This window comes from Diadema antillarum, unplaced genomic scaffold (assembly GCF_040938485.1).
Source record: "Diadema antillarum isolate AM-2024a unplaced genomic scaffold, OU_Dant_1.0 scf00000080, whole genome shotgun sequence".
In the NCBI taxonomy this organism is placed as follows: Eukaryota; Metazoa; Echinodermata; class Echinoidea; order Diadematoida; family Diadematidae; genus Diadema; species Diadema antillarum.
In genome coordinates, this window is record NW_027270969.1 from 542833 (window position 1) to 570614 (window position 27782).

Sequence of the window (27782 nt, forward strand, 5' to 3'; positions counted from 1 at the left end):
ACTTTGTGATCCATCTGTTTTCATTTTTATTTATTCTTTTTTATGAAAGCCATTCGTCTGGTGGAAGGTATAACCCCTGCAGAAGGGAGAGTAGAAGTCTATGAGAATGGTGAGTGGGGGACAGTGTGTGACGACGACTGGGACATGGACGACGCCATGGTCGTCTGTGGCGCGCTTGGATACGATTCAGTGGAGGAGGCACTGACTACCGACTTCGGGCCGGGCAGCGGGAGCATTTTCTATGACAACGTGCAGTGCACGGGCCTGGAGGACAGCATCGCCAGCTGTCCCAGCAACGGTCTCGGGAACCACAACTGCGGGCACGGCGAGGATGTTGGGCTTCGATGCATGGAAACAGGTTCGCAAAGTTGCTATTAATATTCCTTTAGTGTAGTAGTTCATGTTGATTTGATACTTCAGTACTGTACTGGTGTATGTGCCATTATATATTTTGCGAGTCTAAATTTTCGCGAAATTGGGAATTCCTGACGATTTGGCAAGTGGTTAAATTTGCAATTGTGGAGTCCTGTACTGAATATAAAAATCTACATGCCTATGTCACATCCACATCAGGATCAGAGATAATATGTGACCGTGCACCTCAAAACGAACATAAAGTCGCACACACTGATTTTGCGTGAGGACTGAAAATAAGTGAAATGGGTCAACCTAGCCGAATTTGACTTTTTCATATTTTCTGAAAGAGCGGGTCTTCTTTTACATTATGCTAAAATTTGGTATCATAAAACGGGCAGGAAAGTGTGTTTTTTTAGCAGTTTATCTCGAACATTTTTGATAGAATAGTGTGATTAGGTGTGTCTTTAGAATCCCTTTTTCATTTCTGAAAAACCTTGTCCACACTCTTCACTTTCAACTCTAATAACTTTTGAAAGGATAGTGCTACTGCTTTGAAAGTTGGCATTAAGTATGGACAGAATGTGTTAATGAGGCACGCTTAATTTCAGTTTAATCTGATAATCCCTTCATTGTTGTTACTCTGGTGGTTTACTTCCTGTTTTTTGTCCCATTCATCACACAGTCAGCACGGTTTGGTAAAGATTAAGCACTTGAATAGATATTGTACTTCAGAGCCTCTTTTCTCGTTCACTCTTTTCCTGAGTTTGTGCTTTCTTTCCAATATTTAGATAGGTTAGGAGAGTCCATTTCATTTGAGTTATACATCATTTTAAAGCTTAAAGTCTGCTCTTTCAGAATATGGTCTTAACCAAAAATTCATGTCTGGCGACTTTTTGTTTGTTTTGAGGTGCACGGTCACATATTTTTGCGTGTACAGTATATCCCTATACAAGAGAGCAGTCTTTAACCCATTGAGGATGGTTTGATTTTGCTACAGCACGTATTTCCCCATAGACGCTTGCCCAAGTATATTCAGGACTCGTCCTCAACGGGTTAAGCTGAATGACCTCTTTTAGACCTTCAGGAATGCAGATGTAATTCATGTAAATGCATGTGTACACCTATGTACTCTCTTCCTTCTTGTGTATTTATCTTCTGTTCTTGAGTTGTGGAAATGAAATAAAGAAAAATTTGTACAAAGGAAACAGCATTTGTCCAAAGCATACCACATACCAAAATGTACATTTCAAAGCAGAATCATCTAGTATTTATCTACTTTGAAGTTAGGGTCCTTGCGAGTTTGTGCATGTTTGTCAGGTTGTGTGTTAAAGACTGTAAACCAAGAAACATCTGCTGCATGAATCTTTGGCGAATCGGAGCCAACAGCTGTTGTCACGGCATGAGACGTTTGTTAATTTGCACCTGCCATTTAATGCATTGTATGGTAGACAAAAACTTACAGGAATTTTGGCTCTCAGCAAATGACTCGAAGTTTCATCCATGCGAAAATTTCTGATTCTGTAGCAATATGTGCCAATTAATTTTGTTTGATACTGTGTGACACTGACATACATGTATGATTACTGGAATATTGCTGTAATCATTGTTTGAGTTTGTAATGTTTTTGATTCTTTTGTCCTTCCTCTGTTGTTGTAGTTCCCACCTCTGCGGAGCCAATGGTCACACTTGACGTGCGACTGGCGGGGGCAAACAGCGACCGCCAGGGGCGCGTCGAGGTCTACTACGATGGCGCCTGGGGGACCGTCTGCGACGACGATTGGGACATCGACGACGCCAACGTGGTGTGCCGCATGCTGGGCTTCCCGGGGGCGCAGTCGGCCCTCCTCTCGGCCCACTTTGGCGACGGCAGCGGCGACATCGTCTTGGACAATGTGGCTTGTAATGGCTCAGAGACGAACATCGCCCAGTGCAGCCACAATGGATTTCTGGTAGAGAATTGCGGCCACCACGAGGATGCTAGCGTTGTTTGTTTTCCAGCAGGTGAGGTAGCAAAACAATACCACTTATCACATGTCACCCTTACCTTTGTGTGTGATTTGTTGCTTGTCGCTCACTCTTTTTGACTCAAACATACTGTTCCTCTTATGGCTAAACTTCAGTTGGTGAGCTGATTCTGTGCAGCATGCCCGACATATGGCAATCATGAATATTTTAGTGGATCTTCTTCTACAATAGTCTTGAATTCTTCTTCTCTGCTTTGATTGTTTTTGTAAACTCTGTTAGTTGCTGAGTTCACAAAATTGTTTTGTTCGTATCTTGAGTTGAATGTGTGTTGTGTCACATTAATTTGCTGGAAATAACTGACATTTAGGAGTTGACGAAGAGCTACGTGCATTTGTACATTGATAAATGTGGAGAAGGAGTGCCATGTGTGTGTTTCATAGTGCCAGGGCATTGTGAGATCTGTGATTGTGATTATCATTAAGTGGCTGGGAGAAAGCCTAAACCCACACACCCCTCGTACTGAATAATGCAGTCACTAGAGGATTCAGTGTAATAGTCACTTCAACCAATGAAAATGCTTGATTCCTCATTGGAGGTCAGTGAAAGTGAGTGTGAGTGTCTTTGAAAGGTGCTTTACTGATTGGTTGTGATTTTTTTATTACCAAACATTAGTGTCAAAATGCAGCTCTCTATGTTGAAAGCCTCTTTAGTTAACAAATTTGGACAGATCTCCTAAAGTTCTTCACTTTGCAAAGGTCTGTAGCTCACACAGGGGGTTGACTAGTCTTGCGTAAAGACCCTACGTATGCCTTCTTACAATCAATGCAGCTCGAGGACCCTTGGCTACAATCTGGGCCCACTTGGACTGTAATTTATCTTCTTCTTTTCTGCAATGGTTTGACATGCCATCAGTCATTATCCATATTTAACATTTATGTTTGTCTTTCATTTTGGCGACCTTTACCAGCTGGCTAGAAAAATTAAGGCTGTTGCACCGTCCATTTCATCATTCCTCTCTTGCTGTGGCCTTCTGCCACTCTGGCGCCATTAATTCTCTCAATGTAGTTCGCCTAGTGGATGGCAGCAGTTATCGAGAAGGGCGGGTCGAGATCTACTATGGCGGCAACTGGTCGACCATTTGCAATAGCGACTGGGACATCCGCGATGCGGAGGTCGTGTGCCGCATGCTGGGTCAGCCGGGGGTGGTAGATTACCGAACCGATGCGGGGTTCAGTCCCGGAAGCGGGGACATTATACTCGACGGTTTGCAGTGCATCGGGAATGAGTCTGACCTCATTTCCGAGTGCAGTCACGGGCAACTCTTTGAGAATAACTGCACTCACTCTGACGATGCCGGCGTGATCTGCTCACCGTCAGGTATCAAAACCAGCAAATGGTATTACGCATTCAAGTAGCCAACAAGAGGCTAAGCCATATCAACTGCAACAGACTTTGCCTCTAAGCCTGCTGCTGAGTTTAGTGGAAAATTTCCACTTTTGCAATACTTTCCCGCCGCTATACCTCTCTCCTGTATATTCCGCTTGGACAGCAGTTATCTCGGAACGGCCTTCATTTTGTATGCAAGCATTCACGAAGCATGCTGAATTTGCTATCTGTGTGGTAAACAGTTCATTAAAAAATGTATGCAAATGCTTTGAGCATAGACAGAATGCTACTCAATCACGCCAACATCAGCAATAATATGATCTGAGCTAAATGATATCTTCAGATATATTACTATAGAGTATTATATCACAGTGTACATATATGTGTGTATCTGTGTGTGTCTTTGTATTCTTGCATGCTGTGTGCAGTATAATAAATAGTGATCTTGTGCTATTTATGAAACTTGCATGCTGCTATACGGAGGCTACAGTTTATCGCTGGATCTTCACTGATGTATCTCAATGGCTCTCATGGTCCAGAGACAGTTCTCATATTGTAGCCATATCTATTGCCAGGGCTAAACTGGCCTTTTTGGTTTCTTTTTTGCTTTCTGTGTGTGTGTGTGTGTGTGTGTGTGTGTGTGTGTATTTGTTGATATTGGTCTACGTTTTAAACAGCGGACGGCACTTCCTGTTATACTGCTTTATTGCTTGCGCTTGTACCAATCACACAGTACGTTTTGCTGGGTATTAAAAGCAAATCAGATGTTCGGCATGTACTGTATATATGTCAACCGGCTGCTTGAAATTTAGTCTATACACGGTTCATCTCACCACCTGTGGCTGAGGTACAGTATAAAGCATGCGATAGTCAGTCTTCGCTTTATAGTGTATTTGCATGCAGTTTGCATCGAGTGGATCTGCACACCTAGAGTACCTCACACGCTGTCTTATTGTAGTGTAAGGGCTCACAGCTTTTATGGCTTGATATTCATTGCTGTATTGAGTAGCTTTTGCAGACAAGGGATGTTTCTCATTTCATGTCTTATCACCTGGAATGACTTGTTGTTGATGTGTTTGTTTTTGAGATATTGACCTCTAAGCTGTATTTCTGCCATAGCTAGTCACAATGCCAGCAGCTTTTTGATCTGATCTTCCTCTTTAATGCTGCTATACATTGAAACATGTATTGAGCTTCTGCTGTTACCAAGTGAATTTCCTTGGGATAGCAAATCCTACTTTTAGCATGTGTATAATCTAGCCACTTGCACTTATTTTCTTCTTCTTCTTTTTTTTTTCGTATTTTCATTCACATGTATTCTTTATCTGGATTCGATATTTATTTTGGCAATTAAACATTCTGTAATTGCCAGGATATTTATGCTCTTCAAGGCAATGATATTGAGTCTGTTTTTATGACTGTGGGATATTGGCCTTGCTGAACACCTAAGGGTAACGTCAGGTTTGGGAGAGGGGCAAATTCTTTCAATCTTCTGGATTGCCCAAAGAAAAAGATTGTAGCAGACACTGTAAAAGCTGGTGTGTCTGTTCAGTAGAAACTGGGTTATTTGACAATGCACTGGGAACCCAAGTCGGTTTTTGTTCAATATGTGACCGTGCACCTCAAAACGAACATAAAGTCGCACACACTGATTTTGCGTGAGGACTGAAAATAAGTGAAATGGGTCAGCCTAGCCGAACTTGACTTTTTTATATTTTCTGAAAGAGCGGGTCTTCTTTTACATTATGCTAAAATTTGGTATCATAAAATGGGCAGGAAAGTGTGTTTTTTAGCAGTTTATCTCGAACATTTTTGGTAGAATAGTGTGATTACAGTGCCGACCGCGGGAAACGTCACGCTTTTCCGAGATTTGGACGAGGCCACTCACGCGTATCCCCGCGGGTACCCGCGGGTATACGCGTTCAGTGGACGAGTCCATCCGCCCGCACGGGAAATCCATCCTAGGGAATTTGCGTCTCGATAGACGCGTGTTGGACGAGGGTGGACGAGGGTGGACGAGGGTATTCAAGGGCACATTCCCGTTATATCTAACCAAGTTCTATTTTGACCGCTCAATCAAAATACATTTCATGGAGTTCCAGCTTTCCCCGTTTTCATCAAATTCCGATTTTCGATTTTCGATTTGATCACACTCTGATGTCCACTGCCTTGATTGTTCGTTTCTTTCTAAAGAAGTACACCTGCGGAAGTTGTGCACATGCGTTCATCACTCAAGTATCAATAATTATTAGAACATATCGGCATCGGTTACGATCATCCAGCCTCATGGATCCGACACCGCGTCTGCTATTCACGACTTTTAACGACCTGCGCCACCCAAATTTCACTGCTGAAATTTTGCGGGCCACACAAAAGTCGGATTTTTGCCTTTACTTTTGGTAATGATCAGCGGTAACAATCGGCTCCATAAGATGCAAAAATAAATGTCGCATTTTTGCTTTAGATCTTGGAAATGAATCACGGTAACATTTGACTCCGTATGATACTAGAATAAATACCGAATGTTTGCTTTGATAAATGTCGGATGTTTGCTCTTACGTTTGAAAGTAAATAGCAATAACATTCAGCTCCGGAAGATGCTTAAGTAGATGTCGAATGATCCCTTTGACGTTTGGAAATGAATAACAAAAAATATTCAACTCCGTACGATGATAAAATAAAAGACGGATGTTTGTTTTCTTTCGAAAGTAAATAGCAATAACACTCGGCTCCGGAAGATGCTAAAATAGATGTCAGATGATTGCTTTTACGCTCGCAAGTGAATAGCAGTAATATTCTGCTCCATACGATGCTAAAATAATGGTTGGATGTTTGCTTTTAAATTTCGAAATGAATAACATTAACATTCAGCAGCGTTCGATGGTAAAATTAATGTTGAATGATTGCTTTGATGTTCGGAAATGAATTACAATAATATCCAACTCCGTATATACGATGATAAAATATACAATGTATGTCTGATGTTTGCTTTTACGTTCGGAAGTAAATAGCAATAACATTCAGCTCCCAAAGATGCTAAAGTAAATGTCGAATGATCCCTTGGACGTTCGGAAATGAATAACAATAATATTCAAGTCCGTACGATAATAAATAAATGACGGATGATTGCTTTTACCTTCGAAAGTAAATAGCAATAGCATTCGGCTCCGGAAGATGCTAAAGTAAATGTCAGATGATTGTTTTTACGTTCGGAAGTGAATAGCAGTAATATTCTGCTCCATACGATGCTAAAATAATGGTTGGATGTTTGCTTTTAAATTTCGAAATGAATAACATTAACATTCAGCAGCGTTCGATGGTAAAATTAATGTTGAATGATTGCTTTGATGTTCGGAAATGAATTACAATAATATCCAACTCCGTATATACGATGATAAAATATACAATGTATGTCTGATGTTTGCTTTTACGTTCGGAAGTAAATAGCAATAACATTCAGCTCCCAAAGATGCTAAAGTAAATGTCGAATGATCCCTTGGACGTTCGGAAATGAATAACAATAATATTCAAGTCCGTACGATAATAAATAAATGACGGATGATTGCTTTTACCTTCGAAAGTAAATAGCAATAGCATTCGGCTCCGGAAGATGCTAAAGTAAATGTCAGATGATTGTTTTTACGTTCGGAAGTGAATAGCAGTAATATTCTGCTCCATAAGATGCTAAAATAACTGTCGTATGTTTGCTTTTAAATTTCGAAATGAATAACAGTAACATTCAGCTGCGTTCGATGGTTTGGAAATGAATACAATTATATTCAACTCTGTATATACGATGATAACATAAATGTCTGATGATTGCTTTTATGTTCAAGAGTAAATTGCAATAACATTCAGCTCCGGAAGATGCTAAAATCAATAACGCATGTTTGCTGTGACGTTCAGAAATGAATAACAAAAAATAAGTGAATAGCAGTTACATTCTGCTCCGTACGATGCTGAAATAAATGTCGGATATTTGCTATTAAATTTCAAAATGATTCGGCTGCGTTTGATGGTTAAAAAACAACAACTGTCTGATGTCTGCCTTGACGTTCAAAAACTGAAAAACAGTAACATTCGGCCCCGTACGATATGATAAAATAATTGTCAGATGACTCATTTCACTTTCGCAAGTGTACAGCAGTAACATTCGGCTCCGTACGATGATAAAATAAATATCGGATGTTTGCTTTTATATTTGCAAATGACTAACTGTTGAATTCTGCTCCGTACGACAGAGCTGCCAACCTTTGGAAGCACAAATTAATACTCAGCAGCTCCAAAATTCGTATTTTCCACCAGAATTAGTTTTTTTTTTTTTTCAATCTCCCTCTTTTTGCTATGAGGCCTACAGGCTCTAAACATAAACATAACGTTATGACACATGCCGAAGCATCCAGCTGGTCACCAGCACGATAAAGATTCTAAACTACGCAATGTTCAGCGTTGATTGATTGCTTTCTCGCAATGAATGTGTACAAGTGCAAGTTTGTACCTTCAAAAACTTTCTGGGCTGATTATGGAAGCTTCCACTTTCTAGCAGGGGACGGGGAATGCTTGATCTTCTCAAGAGAGCTTCTGTGTGAGCGGATGCAAAACTCTGTTCTGTGTTTCCAATTATGTACTATCAAAACATAATCATGCGTTGTTTTCAGGCTTTTTTCATTTTATTGGATTTTAAACATCAGTATTTTTCGAAGTATTCCGATTCCTTTTCCCCTGACTGGAATCGGAAAGTCTGCTATAACGATGATCGCAAAATGCCGCGCTGTGTGTGGAAGCGCCGATGTGGTGCAAACACGTGGCTTCATTTTCAAGTTTAAATGAATGCGCCATGTGCTCCTGCCTATAAGAGGTTACTGCAAGTTCGATGGATCGAATGCGCCATAGCTGAGCTGAGCTGAATGGCTTGTTTACGGTAAACATGCAGTTTACGTTCGATATGAAGAAATCATTACGTCTTTCACGAGGGAAAAACACATCAAACAAACAAACAAACAAAATACACCCACGAACGAATGTTGATAGCCAAAACTTTGAAAAGTAATAAGCAGTTTTGATGCGCGTGAACTGAAATTAATTGTCATTACACGTTGTATTTTGCTGTCTAACCAGGTGATAACTGCATCTCATTGGACATACTCGTAGTGAATTTGTCTGGGCATACGAGACCTTTCATGTATTTCTGTGATTGCATTTTTAATTGACTGAATAATCTATCCTTTTTTTATTGTTCAGGGAACATTAGATATTCGATCAAGTACACTATAATCGACTGTTCGATGTTCCCTACTATGCGCCAAAAGAAAGGCTATAGACATAGAATCATGATATCTTTGGAATTATTCCTTTAATTCAACTAATGAGCTGGTTCTTCCATATTTCCAGGATATTTTACACGCTGTTTATTCCAATGCGCGCATTCTTTCGTCTGGCACGCACCTGGGTGTGGCACCTGCTTTTGTGGAAATTTCCACAAGGGAGAGGGGTGGGGTGTCAAGTTTCTTCGAGCCGAAGAGACTGCATACACAATCTCTTCGCTTTTATTTGTTGTCATTCGTGTTTTCGCCTTATTCTTTGCTGATATTGAACATTTAGATTTAACTTTACGAAAGTTGCTATAGCACATGGTTCGTTTTGTTGTGAGGTGTACGTAATTTCTTTTTTTTAAATCATTCTTGAGAGGGGAAAGAAGAGTAAGGGGGAAAGAAGACTAGAGGGAAAGGGAAATAAAACAAACGTCACGTACGCTAAGCATTCACAGGAAGCCGTCTTTTTACACCAGTCACCAGCATAGTTATCATCACTATCAGACATCACTCAAGATCATTTTAGCCTTTTCCTATATATGATCAACATTAAGAAACACGTATAATCCCTCGAGATAAATACCTAGGAAACTCAATAACAAATACAAAGTATCAACACCTCCCAACAACACAAACATTTAGGAAAGACAACAAATAGCACATCGAAGCGGCTGGGATCAAACTCCGTCGCTTCGATTGCAGCGAAGCGGAGAAATCGCCGTTACGAAAATAACAGTGCGAGACACTAAGAGAATTACGTTTAAATACTTCAAAGTATAAAGGGAACGGATAAAGTGATATAAAATGGAAGAAATCGTACTAAACGAGGTGTGAGAAACGACGGAAATAAAACGAAGTTTAGTAGTAAGCTTAGGCCCTAGCAAAAGTTTTGCAGCACCGAAAGCTACGCGAAAATAAACACACATATGAAACTCGGTATTGCGACGAGATCCTATGGGATCAAGTCAATAAACGATACAAAACAAAGGAAATTGATTCATTTTGACCGGAAAATAGTTAGTTATAAGTATTCTGTTATATGAGATCTCCTTTAATAGGCCTAGAAATAATCGAGTTTCCACGATACTCGGGAAAGAAAGTTCGAACGCTTTTCACCTGCACATATACTGCAGAGGGCAGTGCACATCAGTCATCAATACACGAACAGAAACTCACCTCTACAACTTCCTTGCAGAAAATGATGCAATAGCGTTATAAAAAAACACACAACACTCTAAAAATCATTTCATACTTGGGAGGCAAGGGACAAGAGGATGAAAAGAAGAGAAAAAGAAGCAGACATTGAACAACGGGACGCTTTCACCCCGCCTCATGCGGTACTGTAGTGGCAGCTGGCTACAGTGTGCAGACACTCCCCAGCCGGCCGGCCACACATGGGGATACCACGGCAATCCATGTAAACATCCAGGGTCCGTAGGCGACAGGGATTCACGCGCGCGAAGTTCTGTTCGGTGTACACAGTACGCAAGCAGCGATATGCGTGTGCGCACATTTTTCTATTCAGCGCTTTCCACATACGGTGCGTACGCGTTGCATCGATATCCCAGCTGAATACAGATAACATGGCACGTACGACGTGCGTTTGCTATATTTTTACCCATTATTTTTCCCCTCTGTGAATTCGTACTTTCTAAGGACGTTTTCATATTGTCGTATTCTCTTCGATTTTTCGTATACGAATTTTTCGGAACGGTTGGCAGCTCTGGTACAATGCTAACATAAATAACAGATAATTGCTTTCACATTTGAAAATGATTAATGGTATAAATAGGCTCAGTATGATGCTTAAATAAATAGAGGATGTTTGCTTCACATTCGGAAATCAATAAGGGTAACATTCAGCTCCATAAGATGCTAAAATGAATGTCGGTTGTTTGCTTTTATACAGTATATTTGAAATGATTAACGGTAATATTCGGCTCCGTAAGGTTCTAACATACTATAGTGAATGTTGGATAATTGCTTTTACAATCAGAAATGAATAGCGGTAACTTTCGGCTCTTTACAATGCTAAAACAAACAATCTGGAAATGCTACCACTTTCTCATCCCAAAAGTAAGTTATGACCACCTAATAGGCATCAACTTTTATAATTATCTATAAGCCTATTTGCTAAATCTTAGAATTCAGAATAATGGTGATAAGATGATCTACTTTTGTATTCATTTATTTTAGACATGGGTACCTGTCACGTCAGTAATGCTTAATAATTGTTTTTAGTAGGACCGATTTAGTTTTTCCTATGTTTTTCTTGATTTTTTTGGCCACAAAAAAAAATAGAAATCAATGATTTTGGTGGTCAAAAAATGAAAATTAGTTTGGAGCCCTGCGATATCATTGGGCTCATCATTACTTAATCTTTCCCATGATACGCTAATATTTATATCATCAACCTGTCGACGTCATCCGACAATTCATGATTCAAACCTTTTTTTTTTTTCATCGTCCGCTATTCCTCATTTTTATCAATACACGGACAAATTATTATTTCATCTTGCTGACATTATACTCCTTTCAAGAACTTCATAAGCAAGCAAACATTGTAAACATTAGCAAGTGAGAACATGCATCTATCGCCGTCATACATAGAATATAAGAATACATCGAACACTTACAGATCAAAAGATAAAAAAGTGGCGATATTGCATGTTATAATAGAGACGAGATTAATTATGAAAATTGAAATGATGTTACAAGATTGCAATATATAGGACCCCTATAATAGAGAATCAACGATTAACATAAAAAAATCAAGTTTCTATATATGCATAATACTCAGTACTGTATAAACATAATGATTATACCGTGTGTGTGTGTATACTATGTGCCAACTTCTAAACTGGTAAACTGGAAATATATTGCTCGGGTGATTGACGCACTCACTTATGAGTGATTGACGCGTCCTCCCTACTTAGCGAGATCGTTGAAGCTCACCGACAATGAAACAATATTCTTCATGTTTGTATATAAAGGTAACTGCTTCCCGCCCAAGCCAACTTTGAACACAGACAGGGTATTCTTTCTCATTCTAGAGTTGAAGGAGCGCACTTTCGGCTGTGATCTAAGTCCTATTATCATCATGAGTTCATGTCGCCGTTTAGTGATCTAAACTTCAGCTTTGCTGAACTGTTCAATGTCTTGAGCAGGAAGCGAAAACAATGGCTGGACTAAGGAACCTTCGTTTTTAAAAGGGGGGAATAGAAACAAAAAACAACACTGAAACCGAACAAGCCGGCCGAGCATTGTTTAGGTTAACCACGCGTGGTGATAATCGCGCCCATTGATCGCTCTGTCCAGCTGGCTTAACCCTATTCTAACTGGGAGGAGTTTTTACTGGGGGTGACCCCCCCCCCCCCCCCCTTTCAGATCTCGGCCACCGATCGCGCGATCGCTGCGAAATTTTTCCTGAAGATAGAGCTGGATGTCAACTACAAGATTAGATGGTCATACAATAGAAAAATATTGCCTTTCTATTTTTAATAAATTAATTATGCAAAGTTGTGCATGAAATCATATTTTCACCTATAACTCCATAAAAAACACTGAAGTATTGCTAAATTTTTGTGTCAAAATTCCTCAAGACATATGAATCAATTTTCATTTAAAAATAAAGCACAGTCAAAATCAATTTCTTTTGTTTGTTATTGTTTTGTTAATTTCTTATGTATTTTATTGTTTTTTCGACCTTTTGTTTTGTGTTGTTTTTCAAAATTTGTTGCAGGCACTTTTTCAGGCTTATCTACACTAGAATTGATTAATTTCAATGGTTCAAAGATGAAATGCTCTAATTTATATCAATTTAACCAAAAAACACAATTTGCATTCAATTTGCACACGATATCATGAATTTGAGCTGTTTTCCGGTTGACATGCATTTGCATAACATTACGTTACTTCAGAACGGTGTACTCAGACGTCGCAAATTTGGTCTCAAAATATGCGGAAGACTTCAATGAAAAAATCTTTGCGCGTTGCAGAATCGTGGCGCGAAACGTGGGGGGGGGGGTCAATTTGACCCCCCAGTTAGAATAGGGTTAAGAGTATGCATATTGACCAAAAATAGTCAGAGGGATGCTAATTTACTCTTACAAGCTATCGCTACTATTTAAGTTGAAAACTGGAACTTTCTGAAAGGTTAAAGATGATCGTAAAATCAGTTCTGGCTACAGGATTTTATAATAATTACAATAGCATACAACATGTACCAAGTTTTCATCGTTTACCTGTCTAGAAAAGGCGGGAATACACCCTTTCGCAATTACCCGTACTTCATATAACACATCAAGAGGTACACTTATTTTTTTTTTCATCTTCCCACTGACCAAGTCCAAGTTCATTAAAAAAGAACAGATCCTTATAACAACGTACGGAAGTGTGTCATGTATGTATAGGTCATCTATAGCGTTTCCTTGTAAGTAAACCATTAACGAAAACCCGGCTAAAACAAATTCATTAAGAACAGGAAAGGGTTCTTCAATTTTAAAGAAAGTATAGCTTATAGAAATCAAATAACATGTAAATGAAGCATAATACATCGCCGTGTGACTGATTGTGAGATCTTGCTTTAGATATTGAGCATGATCATCTGCATTTATTCATTTCTTAAACTTTGCCTCATCGTTTTATTCATTTTTTTATTAACAGTTGATCGTAATATTTACAAATTGTAAAGCAGTCTGCTATTATACAGTAATATAATAGTGTTACATTCGTCACTTGAAATTGGTCGGGTGACGCTCACAAAAATGTTTGAAAATCGCGCGATTCAATGTGGCATTTTGTTCGTTAGTTGGCGTCTTATCACTCCAAAGCAGTTCAGCTTAACTGTTGGCTTATAGAAGTGATCATCAATCGGTAAGGATTAGTCAGATGAATTCATGAATTCACTTTATGCATCACGGCTAATCGAACTATTCAACATCGTTGAAGTAACCATACCTTTTTATTTTCATAGTTCAAACTATTTCTTAACATTTATATGCAAAACGAAAGTACTCTACACGTTTTTCAAAATGCTCAGGTAATGAGTCAATTCCACAAAGATTGCATTACGGCAACCTTTACTGACCTAAACAAGTTTTCTATAGAGCTATCAGTTCTGTTATAATGGCATTCTGATAACTTCGACTGCGTTTTGAATTCGTACCGAGCACAGCATTCAAAACAACGGGTTCCTCAGGTCCTCTTTAGGTACTGGTATACTTGCTAAAAGCATTCTCTTTAGCTTCCATTGACAACAACATAGGAGGAGAATGGAAGCGATCAACTTTCTCGGTAAATGAGGCTTTTCGTATATAGCACACATTGCGTGCCTCTTTCTTTTTTCTGTTTCTGTTGTTTCAAACTACACCGCAGCCGACACACACACAAACACACCAAAGTTTACATTCAGGCAACCGTATTTTGGTATTGGTTAGAATCGAATTATATCTGTCTTGTGATTGGCTAATTATCAGTAGCAAAAACAAAACAAAACAAAACAAAACAAAACAAAAACAAAAACAAACACAAAAATGCTGAAAACTGCTTATCGAATATCAGTGGCGTGCCAAAGGAGTAAAATGGAGTCTATACTCTAAAGGGGCCTGAGCTTTTGATTCCAGCAGAATCTTCGTCAGAGGCAAAATGATAATCAGGCAGGGAAAGCAATCACATTATAAAGAAGTTCACACAACACGAACAGTCAGGGACAGGCTAGGGACACGGAACAAAGAAAACAAAAGGAGAGGGTGGGAGGTCATGGGCAAGAAGGCCAACAGGTGAAGGGAGGGGGATTAAAGCAGGAGGGTGGATAGACAAAAGGCATAGGAGGGTCAGTGATAATCCTGAGTGCCATGGGGGGCATCCATTTAAGAATGAATTTTCTCACACACCCAAGCTGTCGCCATGTATGTGTGTGCGATGAAGCGTTAACGCCGTCGCTAAGCAGGACTGTTGCATCAGGGGGGGGGGGGGGGGGGGGGGGGGGGAACGGGTTGTGAGCTTGAACATAACCTGAACTTTACGGGCGATTTTCGTTTTTTTTTTCTTTATGACTTCTAGGGATGCGGAAAGGGGTTGTTTTATATATTATTGTAAAGATAAAACTATACAATGTATGTAGAATTCAAGTATTTATATATACACGTGTAGACATGCCTAAAATTTCGTAAACTGCGACATACGCATTTCGACCGAGCGCATCACGACCTGTATGGACTACGCACATGTATTCTTTTATCTTGCGCTCTGCTTTTGTGGGAATTTCTTCAAGCATAGGTGTCAGGTTTTCCTACGTTACGTCTGCGGTCATTAATTACCCACGCCGATGAAAATCGGCAGGGGGTTATGTAAAGGGTTCCGTATGTTTGTTTGTTTGTTTGTTTGTTTGTTTGTTTTTTGTTTGTTTGTTTGTTTGTTTGTTACCCACGCCGATGAAAATCGGCAGGGGGTTATGTAAAGGGTTCCGTATGTTTGTTTGTTTGTTTGTTTGTTTGTTTGTTTTTTTTTGTTTGTTTGTTTGTTTGTTTGTTTGTTTGTTTGTGTACAAGATAACAAGAGAACGGGTAAACGGATTTGCACGAAATGTTCAGGGAATGTTTGGATAATGACAGGAAAGAATCGATTAGATTTTGGTGATAATCGGTTGACCCTTGCAAATTCTGTGTGACCTTGAAGTTTTGACCCCATGGTATAGTGACCATTCCGAAAATTTCCCGTTTCTCACTTTGCGATTTTCCGCTACCATACGAAGACATAAACTCCCCAACGATCCGACTTCGCTGCTCAAATGTTCGTAAGAATTCCGAAATTTACGGTTAGGCCTATTTGAGGGACTATGTCCTTCTAGATTTATGAAAGTTCGTTCTCCGTCATCACAAACTGGCACGTATTTTGATGATTTTTCAAATTAACATTGATTGTTTTTTTCGTTGGAGGAGCATTTTGCTCGGTCGCAGTCACACTGCACGATATGCGTGCTCAATGTCAATGCGTGTGCAAGGCCGCTGAAAATGCATCGCGCTCTACACTGTTGGTGCAAAATTGCACCGGGGACGTTGCGGCGCTCGTTGGTGGCCGAATACTGGTGCAGTAGACATTTGCATTCAACCCTTGCATTGAATAATTCCCGTAGACACTAATCATAGGGGTAATTGCCTAGGGGGTACGTAAATTTTGTTTTTCTTTTTTGCTTTTGTGGATACCATCAAAGATCGTACACTCATACGACCTTTGATATTTGATGATTTTTCAAATTAACATTGATTGTTTTTTTCGTTGGAGGAGCATTTTGCTCGGTCGCAGTCACACTGCACGATATGCGTGCTCAATGTCAATGCGTGTGCAAGGCCGCTGAAAATGCATCGCGCTCTACACTGTTGGTGCAAAATTGCACCGGGGACGTTGCGGCGCTCGTTGGTGGCCGAATACTGGTGCAGTAGACATTTGCATTCAACCCTTGCATTGAATAATTCCCGTAGACACTAATCATAGGGGTAATTGCCTAGGGGGTACGTAAATTTTGTTTTTCTTTTTTGCTTTTGTGGATACCATCAAAGATCGTACACTCATACGACCTTTGATATCATCACACTCTCGGCTTGCTATAATCAAAATATCCCGCAAGAAAACGGCGTATTTCTCGATTTTTAGCGCTTTTTCCGCGACCCGTCGCGTAGACAATACTCTTAAAACTGGACTTAATTCGCGCGCGCTTGGAAAAGTTCCGATTCTGCACTTTTGACGGTGGAATTTGGGATTTTCGATGGATTTTTGGAGGAGACTAATATCTTAAGGACTTTCCTGTACGTGAATGAGTGTTAATACCGTATGTGTAATTATGTGATTTGCGTGTGATGTGACTGTAGAACCAAAGATCGTACACTTCAGTGTACGATCTTTGGTAGAACTCACTGGCTGGTGATAAAGCACACTGGCAATTAAGTGGCCGAATTCTGGTAGATGACCGAATGCACATTATGTTTACCCCGACTTTGTACTTAGGCGTGGGTCTGCCGCCTTTGACGGCCCCTCTCTAGTTTGTATGTATGTTTGTTTGTTTGTTTGTTTGTTTGTTTGTTTGTTTGTTTGTGTACAAGATAACAAGAGAACGGGTAAACGGATTTGCACGAAATGTTCAGGGAATGTTTGGATAATGACAGGAAAGAATCGATTAGATTTTGGTGATAATCGGTTGACCCTTGCAAATTCTGTGTGACCTTGAAGTTTTGACCCCATGGTATAGTGACCATTCCGAAAATTTCCCGTTTCTCACTTTGCGATTTTCCGCTACCATACGAAGACATAAACTCCCCAACGATCCGACTTCGCTGCTCAAATGTTCGTAAGAATTCCGAAATTTACGTTTAGGCCTATTTGAGGGACTATGTCCTTCTAGATTTATGAAAGTTCGTTCTCCGTCATCACAAACTGGCCCGTATTTTGATGATTTTTCAAATTAACATTGATTGTTTTTTTCGTTGGAGGAGCATTTTGCTCGGTCGCAGTCACACTGCACGATATGCGTGCTCAATGTCAATGCGTGTGCAAGGCCGCTGAAAATGCATCGCGCTCTACACTGTTGGTGCAAAATTGCACCGGGGACGTTGCGGCGCTCGTTGGTGGCCGAATACTGGTGCAGTAGACATTTGCATTCAACCCTTGCATTGAATAATTCCCGTAGACACTAATCATAGGGGTAATTGCCTAGGGGGTACGTAAATTTTGTTTTTCTTTTTTGCTTTTGTGGATACCATCAAAGATCGTACACTCATACGACCTTTGATATCATCACACTCTCGGCTTGCTATAATCAAAATATCCCGCAAGAAAACGGCGTATTTCTCGATTTTTAGCGCTTTTTCCGCGACCCGTCGCGTAGACAATACTCTTAAAACTGGACTTAATTCGCGCGCGCTTGGAAAAGTTCCGATTCTGCACTTTTGACGGTGGAATTTGGGATTTTCGATGGATTTTTGGAGGAGACTTAAGGACTTTCCTGTACGTGAATGAGTGTTAATACCGTATGTGTAATTATGTGATTTGCGTGTGATGTGACTGTAGAACCAAAGATCGTACACTTCAGTGTACGATCTTTGGTAGAACTCACTGGCTGGTGATAAAGCACACTGGCAATTAAGTGGCCGAATTCTGGTAGATGACCGAATGCACATTATGTTTACCCCGACTTTGTACTTAGGCGTGGGTCTGCCGCCTTTGACGGCCCCTCTCCAGTTCCATATTTGTTAGTTTGTCTGCCGCCTTTGACGGCCCCTCTCCAGTTCCATATTTGTTAGTTTGTCTGCTTTCTTATTCTGTGTTTTCTGCATTTTACTTGAACTTAAAGGAGGTCTAGACATTTCGTTTGCTAAATGCACGCGAGTCACGTTGCATTGTATGATGTATTTTGTTTCGTTGACCATTCATGAGAAGCGTTTCTTTGAGCAAACTCTCTTTTCACACCAAAATCACTTATAGAAGGTAGTCATCCACATTGGTTATCAAAAGAATAATTCCGTCATTTTCCTTTCGTTCAGAAACAAAAATCTGTTATTCTCAACACGTTATTACATTTCACAGCGATAATAGGGCCTACTAGAACCAACTTATGTCTTTATGTATCTCTTTACCTGGGGCCATCATCCTTGTCAAGCTTAGCTTATGATGATGGTCCCCTGCATTTCATTTTTATCATTTCCTATTGCTTCCTTTCATATATGATATTCGTTCTTGAAAAAAAGAAAAGAAAATGTATGTAAGATCCAAACGTTACGAATATTAGCTGTGTAAATGACTATGTAAGTATTTTGTTGATTTGTTGATTTGTATTGATTTTGAAATGCAGAAATAAAAAACTGAACTGAACTGAACTGAACTCATCGCCGCAAAATGACACATTACGGTTACGAGGACATACACAATGCTTGAACAAATTACTTTGCTTCAAAATGTAGAAACTGATGAAGTGACATAACAAGAGAAAGGGCGCACCGAAAGAGGTACACTGTATCAAGATCAACTAAGATAAACTCTTAACAAAAAAAAAAAAGAAGAAGAAGAAGGAAACTATTCCCCCGCCCCCACACACACGCACACACATACACACAAACGAGTAGATACACAAAGGTCATATGTTTACCTTTGGGAGCAGTGATTTAAAAGATGTTTTAGATATCACATGTGATGCATAATAGGTCCGTTGTGCAAAGCATCCTACATAATTTTTTGTAATAAAGCCTAGAATATAAGGAGATATCAGTATTTCTCTTATAGATTGTAAAGAACCTTCGGAATTAGGACCTTTGTTTCATTTTCGGATTAACGAACCTTCGGCATAACGAACCTTATTTCACTTTTTGATAAATGAACCTTTGTAATAACAAGTTACAAACCTCATATTTTCGGATTAACGAACCTTCGGAATAGCGAACTGTATTTTCGATCATACTTATTCATTTTTTTTTTCCAGCGGTTGTTTCTATCCCTATAACTCACATTTCAGAACTATGGGGGTTTTGTTTCATGTACGTGGTGAATTAATACGCCTTTAATGCAAGAGCAAAAACATGGGAAAGTTTGAATGCTTTTCACGTGCACATCGTCACATAAAGAGAATCAGGTGCTGACGGACCATAGAAGTGTCTCAAAATCAATACTGCCATGCAGCTTGCACCAAAATCACAAGAAATAGGCCTACTACATGAAGATTCTGATAGGTTATATCCCGTAACAGGGGCGGATCCAGGAATTCCGTAAAGTGGGGGCGCGTTTACAAAATTAAAGGGGGGCGCGGCACGCACCCCTCCCCCATTTTTTTTTTTTACATTTATTTTGTTTCAACAAAAAAAAGGGGGGGCGGGCGCCGGTTGCGGTCCTCCCTGGATCCGCCCCTGCGTAACCAAGTAAGTTTGAGAGAGAAAAGTTTGAGCCAAAAACACAGCGTTGACAAGTACTACCACAAATTGCATTTTAAATATGGTATATAGTACACAGTACGAGATAGTATACAGCACGAGATCTCTAGTTTGATTTTCATTTCGCTTCGAACAGTAGACGAGCAGTGACAATCCGTCAAAGTGCAAACTACAGCTAGGGCCTAGCGGCACAGTTTACAGGTCTACCTTCTGTTCACTGCATGGTATACACATAAACAAGAACAAAAGCGTTTTCTTCTTTTGCATGTTAGCATGGGGACGATAGTGAATTAAGTTCACCAAGATTCAATGTTTGTAAACAAGAAAGCAGCGCGGAGTAAAGACCTCAGATCGTTGTATAGCACACGTGCACCTATTGTGGTAGCATTTTAATCAACGCACTAACACCATCTGAACATACTCAACGATCATGCCACACAATCACTGTGAAGGGGAAATGTTCAGCAACAACAAGAGCACGAGTATGTAGCCTACCATACTGTACGCGCATTCCGTGAGTGCCAAATACAAGCTAGAAACACACGCAATAAAGAAACATCGCAAGTTCATGAACTGAGGGCCGTGGGAACAGCAACGAAATCGGGGCAACAACGTCTCGAAAAGAATGTTTGACACTGCCATATAAAGACTTTTTTTCGTCTTATATCTTAACAAGATAAAGACGGTGTGATTTCGGGTGCTGTTCGTTATTCCGAAGGTTCGTTTATCCGAAACACACAAATTCCCTAAACCATAGAGGTTCGTTAATCCGAAAACGAAAAAAGGTTTGTTGATTCGAACATTTGCGGCGTTATTCCGAAGGTTCGTTAATCCAAAAATGACATAGGGTTCGTCATTCCGAAGGTTCGTTAATCCGAAAATGAAATAGGGTTCGTTATCTCGAAGGTTCGTTGATCCGAAATGATATAGGATCCGAAATGATATAGGCAAGGGTCCGTAACGAACCTTCGAAGTAAGTCGAGCTTTGTTTCATTTTCGGATTAACGAACCTTCGGAATAACGAACCTTATTTCATTTTCGGATTAACAAACCTTCGGACTAAAGAACCTTACTAACGAACCTTCGGAATAACGAGCTGTAACCGTGATTTCATATCCGATTTGTTTAATTGGACCTTTTAAAAACTATGATTGTATCGAATCATTGAGAGCAATGAAATTTAACGGCCTTCTGTCCGCCGTATCAAAAGTGTGATGATAAAGGGGATGTGCGCATTGTCATTCGAAATACATGTAACTACATGTAACTCTACATTTAAGTAATTAGTCTGATTATTATAGCAACTGATTTTGGGATTGATAGTCACTACTGACAGTTTTCATTTTCATAAACGGCACCTGTCAATCTCACAGGCGTCAAGTCGAAGCACTCACACGTCATGAATTGACCATAACGTAAAATCGACAGAACTCTACACACAAGAGTTCTGTGATAAAAACACGCTGGGCACACAAGATGAGTATGTTTGAACCACATGGCGCACTCACTGCTGGCAGGGCAAGCACGTGCTTTGCTCATCGAACTGATCGTTTTTATAGCGATCATAATATCGCTGCACAGCAGAGATTCGTATTCCAATGCACAGTAGGCCTACTCTCTCTCTCTAAAAAAAAAAAAAAATAAAAAAAAATGAAAACATTCACACCTGAAGGGGTGGATACATTTAAAACGGAGTCAATTTAGAGTGAAATTGGAGTGAATTTTGAGTGAAAATGTTCATTTTCACTCGGAGTGACCTCCGGGATCACTCGAAGATTTTGGAGTGCTATTGATGTAGCGCGATTCCGCTGCTTAAATGCATTCAGTTTTGCTCATAATCATTAATTTCATCCGTCTTTTTTTTTCTTGGAAAGCAAGCACTCCTTAAAGAGGGAAAACCCCGATTGGACAAATTGCGACGTAAACATGCATTGATATAGTTATGTGATACGTATAAACAAGTTATCATGAAAGGAGAGAAGGGTACCTACAGTACATGTATCCAAGATAAACATTATGCATGCACGTGTAGTACCACTTCTCGGGGACTCGAGTAAAGTTAAACGCAGCTTTGTTGATTACATAATGCCACTCTGGTGGTTTCGGCATACCCTTCTCTCTCTCCTACGTTTTCTTTGTTTTCTCCCTCTCTTTGTCTTTGTCTTTTTTCCCTACAAATCGTGTACTTTAAGAATAGACAGACGGTGTTAAACTTCAACTCAAGTGGCTTCTTAAGATCCGCGCCTCTTTCATCCATCTAAGGGACCGTGACACTATTGTGAATGACACAATTAAAAGCATCACACAAGGACTTTCACGCCTCGTTAGACCTTTAAGACTCAGATCTTTTTCTTTTTGTGTGTGTGTGTGTGTGGACGTGAACGCCATTGGGAAATATCAAGCTCGAGACAATAAGTGGCCACTTACAATATAATGACCGACCGATGTTGAAGGTAGATTAAATCAGTAACTAAGTCAGATATTGGGGAACCAGTAAATAAATAGGCAGCGATCGACACTTCGACGGTTTGCCAATCTAATGTGCAGCGATCGACGTAGAAAGTGTCAATCAAATACGTTATTTACGGTCGACGTCGAAGGTTGATAAAATCAGTAAGCAGCGATCGATGTCGAAGGTTGATAATCGGATGGGTGCTGTTCGTAATATTCCGAAGGTTCGTAATTCCGAAGGGTCGTTAAATTCGAAACACACAAATTCCCTAAACCTACAGGTTCGTTAATTCGAACGTTTGTGGCGTTATTCCGAAGATTCATGAATCCGAAAATGAAATTAACGGAACAATATACCTTCTGAATAACGAATCTTCGGACTAGAGAGTCTTCGGAATAACGAACATGGGAATAATAGCTACCGATGTGTAAGGTTGATAAAATTATTAAATAGCGACCAATGTCCAAAGTTGATTAGGTCATACCGTCCGACGTCAGTGATCGAGAAAACTATAAAGTAGCGGCTGATGTCGAAGGTTGATAAAATGAGGACAATTAAATCAAATAGGTATAGCGTCCATAATGTCGAGATCAAATAAAATTGAGCAGCAACGAAGTGTCGAAGGTTTATGCAATCAACTTGGTATCGCACGACGTCGAATGTTAAGCAAAATTATCTGATTTATCCGACATTTGTTTTAGCATTGTAAAGAGGCTAAAGTTACCGTTATTCATTCTGATCGTAAAAGCAATCATCCAACATTTACTAGTATTTTGACACCTTACGGAGCCGAATGTTACCGTTAATCATTTTCAAATGTTAAAGCAAACAACCGACATTCATTTTAGCATCTTACGGAGCTGAATGTTATCCTTTTTCATTTCCAAACGTGAAAGCAAACATCCGCTATTTATTTTAGCATCTAACTGAGCCGATTGATACCGTTAATCACTTCCAAATGTAAAAGCAACAATCTGTTATTTATTTTAGCATCGTTCGGAGCAGAACATTACCGTTATTCATTTGCAAATTTAAAAGCAAACATCCGACAATCATTTTAGCATCGTACGGAGCCGAATGTTACTGTTTTTCATTTTGAACGTCAAGGCAGACATCAGACATTACTTTACCATCAAACGCAGCTGAATGTTACTGTTCTTCATTTCGAAATGTAATAGCAAATATCCGACATTTATTTTATTATATGGAGCAGACTGTTACTGCTATTCACTTCCAAACGTAAAAAGCAATCATCTGCCATTTTTTGGGCATCTTCCGGAGCCAAATGTTATTGCTATTTACTCTCGAAAGTAAAAGCAAACACCCGACATCTGTTTAATCATCATACGGAGTTGAATATTAGTGTTATTAATTTCCGAACATCAAAGGGATCATTCGACATTTATTTTAGCATCTTCCTGAGCTGAATGTTATTGTTATTTACTTTTGAACGTAAAAGCAAACATCCGGCATTTATTTTTATCATCGTACAGAGTTGAATATTATTGTTATTCATTTCCGAACGTCAAAGCAAAGATCCGACATTTATTTTAGCATCTTCCGGAGATGAATGTTATTGCTATCTACTTCCGAAAGTACAAGCAAACATCCGACATTTATTTAATCATCGTACGGAGTATTATTGTTATTCATTTCCAAACGTCAAAGGGATCATTCGACATTTACTTTAGCATATTCGGGAGCTGAATGTTATGGTTATTATTTTACTTTCGAACGTAAAAGCAAACATCCGGCAAATTACTGATTCTTTTCAAATGATTTTCGCGGATCGATTTCAGCTAATTTCCTTCATGTAGCCGATGGTTGACGGGAGAGTTTGATTTTCATATCATTAATTCCGCGCTGGAGCGCTCGGGCAAATGCGGGTGTTTACACGAGCGTGAAAGTGCGGGCGACTTCCCTCGTCTGTACGCGTCCAAACGCCCGCGTATAACCTCGTACGCCCGGACGAAAGGGCTTCCCGCATTTGCCCTAGGGGTTTGCGTGACGTTTCCCGCGGTCGGCACTGTAGGTGTGTCTTTAGAATCCCTTTCTCATTTCTGAAAAACCTTGTCCACACTCTTCACTTTCAACTCTAATAACTTTTCAAAGGATGGTGCTAATGCTTTGAAAGTTTGCATTAATTATGGACAGAATGTGTTAATGAGGCATGCTTAATTTCAGTTTAATCTAATAATCCCTTCATTGTTGTTACTCTGGTGGTTTACTTCCTGTTTTTTGTCCCATTCATCGCACAGCCAGCACGGTTTGGTAAAGATTATAAAGCGCTTGAATAGACACTGTACTGCAGAGCCTCTTTTCTCAGTTCACACTTTTCCTGAGTTTGTGCTTTCTTTCCAATATTTAGATAGGTTAGGAGAGTTCATTTGATTTGAGTTATACATCATTTTAAAGCTTAAAGTCTGTTCTTTCAGAATATGGTCTTAACTAAAAATTCATGTCTGGCGACTTTTTGTTTGTTTTGAGGTGCAGGGTCACATGTAAATGATATGACTGTCACAGACTTAAATAGGACAGAAAGAACAAGCATTCTCCATGAATGTCATTCATTATGTAATGTACCAATTACACAATGTAAGCACCCAAACAGAAAATGAAACTCATATATTTGTACATACATGTATGAAAGTAACCTGTTGCACATGCCCATAATCATCTACACGTACAGAGAGTATGAGCTTCATCACTGTATCCCACGCTGTGAGCACAAGTCTTCAAACCAGAGGCTGCATACTTTGTATTTACGGCACACCGCATTTGTGACAGGTCACAAAAACAGATATTACCAAAGCTTACATGTAACAGATTGCATTGAAATAAAGTCATATCATCACATTAAAGCTGATCTTGACAAATGATAATGTAATTTCAGTTACTGCAGTAATGATAATTATCATAATCAATAATCATCATGATAATGATTATGATAATACACATTTTGACCATGCTAAATACAAAGTTTCTAAAGCACTTTCATACAAAATTACAATAATGAATTATTACATAGCAAGCATACTGTAAATCTGTCATTATTAAATATTGTTGTAATGATTTCTTTACTCCATCATATGTACACTAAGCCTTGCACTGAAGAGCCAAAACAACATTTCATAACATCTAATAAGGACTCATTGTGTTTAATTTCATCATGTCCTGCCTATTTGCCTGTGTCAAACTTCACAGGTCTGTAGTACTCAAAGTTAAAAGTATAATGTGATGGCCTGCTATTAAAATTAATGGACTCTATAGTAGACCACCTATAACGCTTTGAGCATAAAGTGCAGCAAATTGTATGCATGCGTGCAAAGCTTAGAATCTGGCGAATTTGAAATCATCAACATCGAGGAACTATAGTTTCCATTTGGTTGCTTTATCAGGTTTCCACACTGAGCAATGGCAGGTAATTATGTACATGTATGTGTATTTATGATTATTTGCATATCAAACACCGCACAATCACCACAAATTACAAATGTACTATTGATAAATATGTGTATGCCATTAAAGCCCTCATTAAAATCTATGCATGATATGCCGAGCATTATTTTTCTTGTGATATGTTACAAAATGCAAAACACCATATCAAGCTTTTGTACAATTTTTCAGTAGTCTGCATGCACACTTATACTATATCAATTACAAATGTACCTGTTACTGCCAAGATTATGCACTTACACTGTATACACTGCTCTGTCTTCATTGGTACTAGTATTTGGACTGGCACACTAACCAGCAAAACTATGCATTAGTTGCAGCACATTGCTTACCGTGCCCTTTACTGAGCTATGAATCTATTAAAGTTGATTCAATATGCCATGACATGCAGCTTATTCTCAGTACACTGCATGTTTACAGTATAATACGCAAGCTGTACAGGTCTGCATAATTAGCTCTTTAGTGACTTACGTATACATGTATAGTGGATGTGTTTCTACCAGATCTCAGGGGCAAAATATGTCTTTGCTACACATGATCATTTAAGTCACTTCAGCTCACCAGCTAGTAAGTGGAAATAAGATGTATGGATGATTATTTGTATCTATCAGATTCGGTAAATGTTACTTGGCTCTGCAACACTGTTTCTGCATAGTGATGTACTCAAAGCAGTAATTTACTCAGTATTCAAACCAGATATATTATCTATAGCATACCATTCTTTATTTGAGTCGATATAATCTGTAACTAACCGTCTGTAACACATGCAGCCTTCGATATACTTTTCACATGCAGCCTTCGATATACTTTTCACACTGACTGCTGTCTAGCTGTCTATTCTTCTTTTCTACATCAATGACACCCTATAAAGCAACATGAACAGCTTTAATTATTATTCCTTGCCACATAAATTTACTCAAGTATGGACCCTGCCTTAAACTTTATCTATTCAAACAAAATCTAATTAAACTTTCTGTCTTGTCCTATACATGCTTTATGCTATAGCTGACCAAAATTTACATTTTGAATCATGCACTGTTGTATCATTTACCTACAAAACAAAAGGTTTATCGCACACTTTGTGTAATACACTTCTAACTACTAAATTCTAAACGCATAAATCATGTTCACTTTTGTGTAAGTGTATGCATCCCAGAAATTACAGATATTATATTTTAACTTACTGCTTTTGTTGGTTAAAAAGTCACCTTGAAACCTCTAATTTTTATGCAAAATATCGTAATACTGCCTCCCCCTTTCATAAAGGACCTCACCTATTGATGCCACATGTGAAACATGTAAAATTCTTGTAAAATCAACTCATGAACGTAAATCTACTTCATGGCTGAACATAATGCACTCAAAAGTAGTTTCTACAAAATATGCAGCACATGATGAACTTTGCTTTAAATACAAAACATTGAATGATCATGATATATTCCCATTTAAAAAGGAACTAGACGCAATGCAAAAAGTGTGATCAGAGTTTCGTGATTTTTGGCAGGAATCACATGCTGTGCCTGAGCATTGGGGAAATAAAGTTATATGAATTATATACCACACATATACCACACATTGGGTCCCAGAAGTACATTGTACTATGTCAAGGAGGCAAATACAGCATTTGTAATATATTTCTTTTCTTCATATGAAGTAAACACTAAAGCGGAATAGCATTGTAATTACATGTGTCACAGACAGACAAACAAACAAACAAACAAGTAAATTGCTGGTTCCAACTTTTCACAGAGTCAAAGCTTGCTAGTATTTTGCTCTTTCAAGGAAGGTTTACAATCCTTTTGTGCATTATTGGGGCACATCTCCAATGTTTGGTGTTCCCTGACCTGGAAAATGTGTGCCCTGTACCCAAGATTCTGTTGTAGCCTTACAGCAAGTTGTAGAGAGGTTTGCTCAAGATTGAGCATCATTTTAGAGCTCGGA

At 39.2% G+C, this 27782-nt stretch overlaps 1 protein-coding gene across 1 annotated transcript in view; it reads left to right on the forward strand.

Annotated features, from left to right (window-relative positions):
- The window catches only part of LOC139717677 (uncharacterized), a 609026-nt gene that overhangs the window by 518293 nt on the left and 62951 nt on the right, over positions 1 to 27782 (forward strand). The window contains exons 3-5 of the mRNA XM_071629179.1: positions 50 to 368; positions 2048 to 2358; positions 3388 to 3699. Coding sequence (XP_071485280.1) covers positions 50 to 368; positions 2048 to 2358; positions 3388 to 3699 — 942 coding nt within the window. The remainder of the gene's footprint in view (positions 1 to 49; positions 369 to 2047; positions 2359 to 3387; positions 3700 to 27782) is intronic.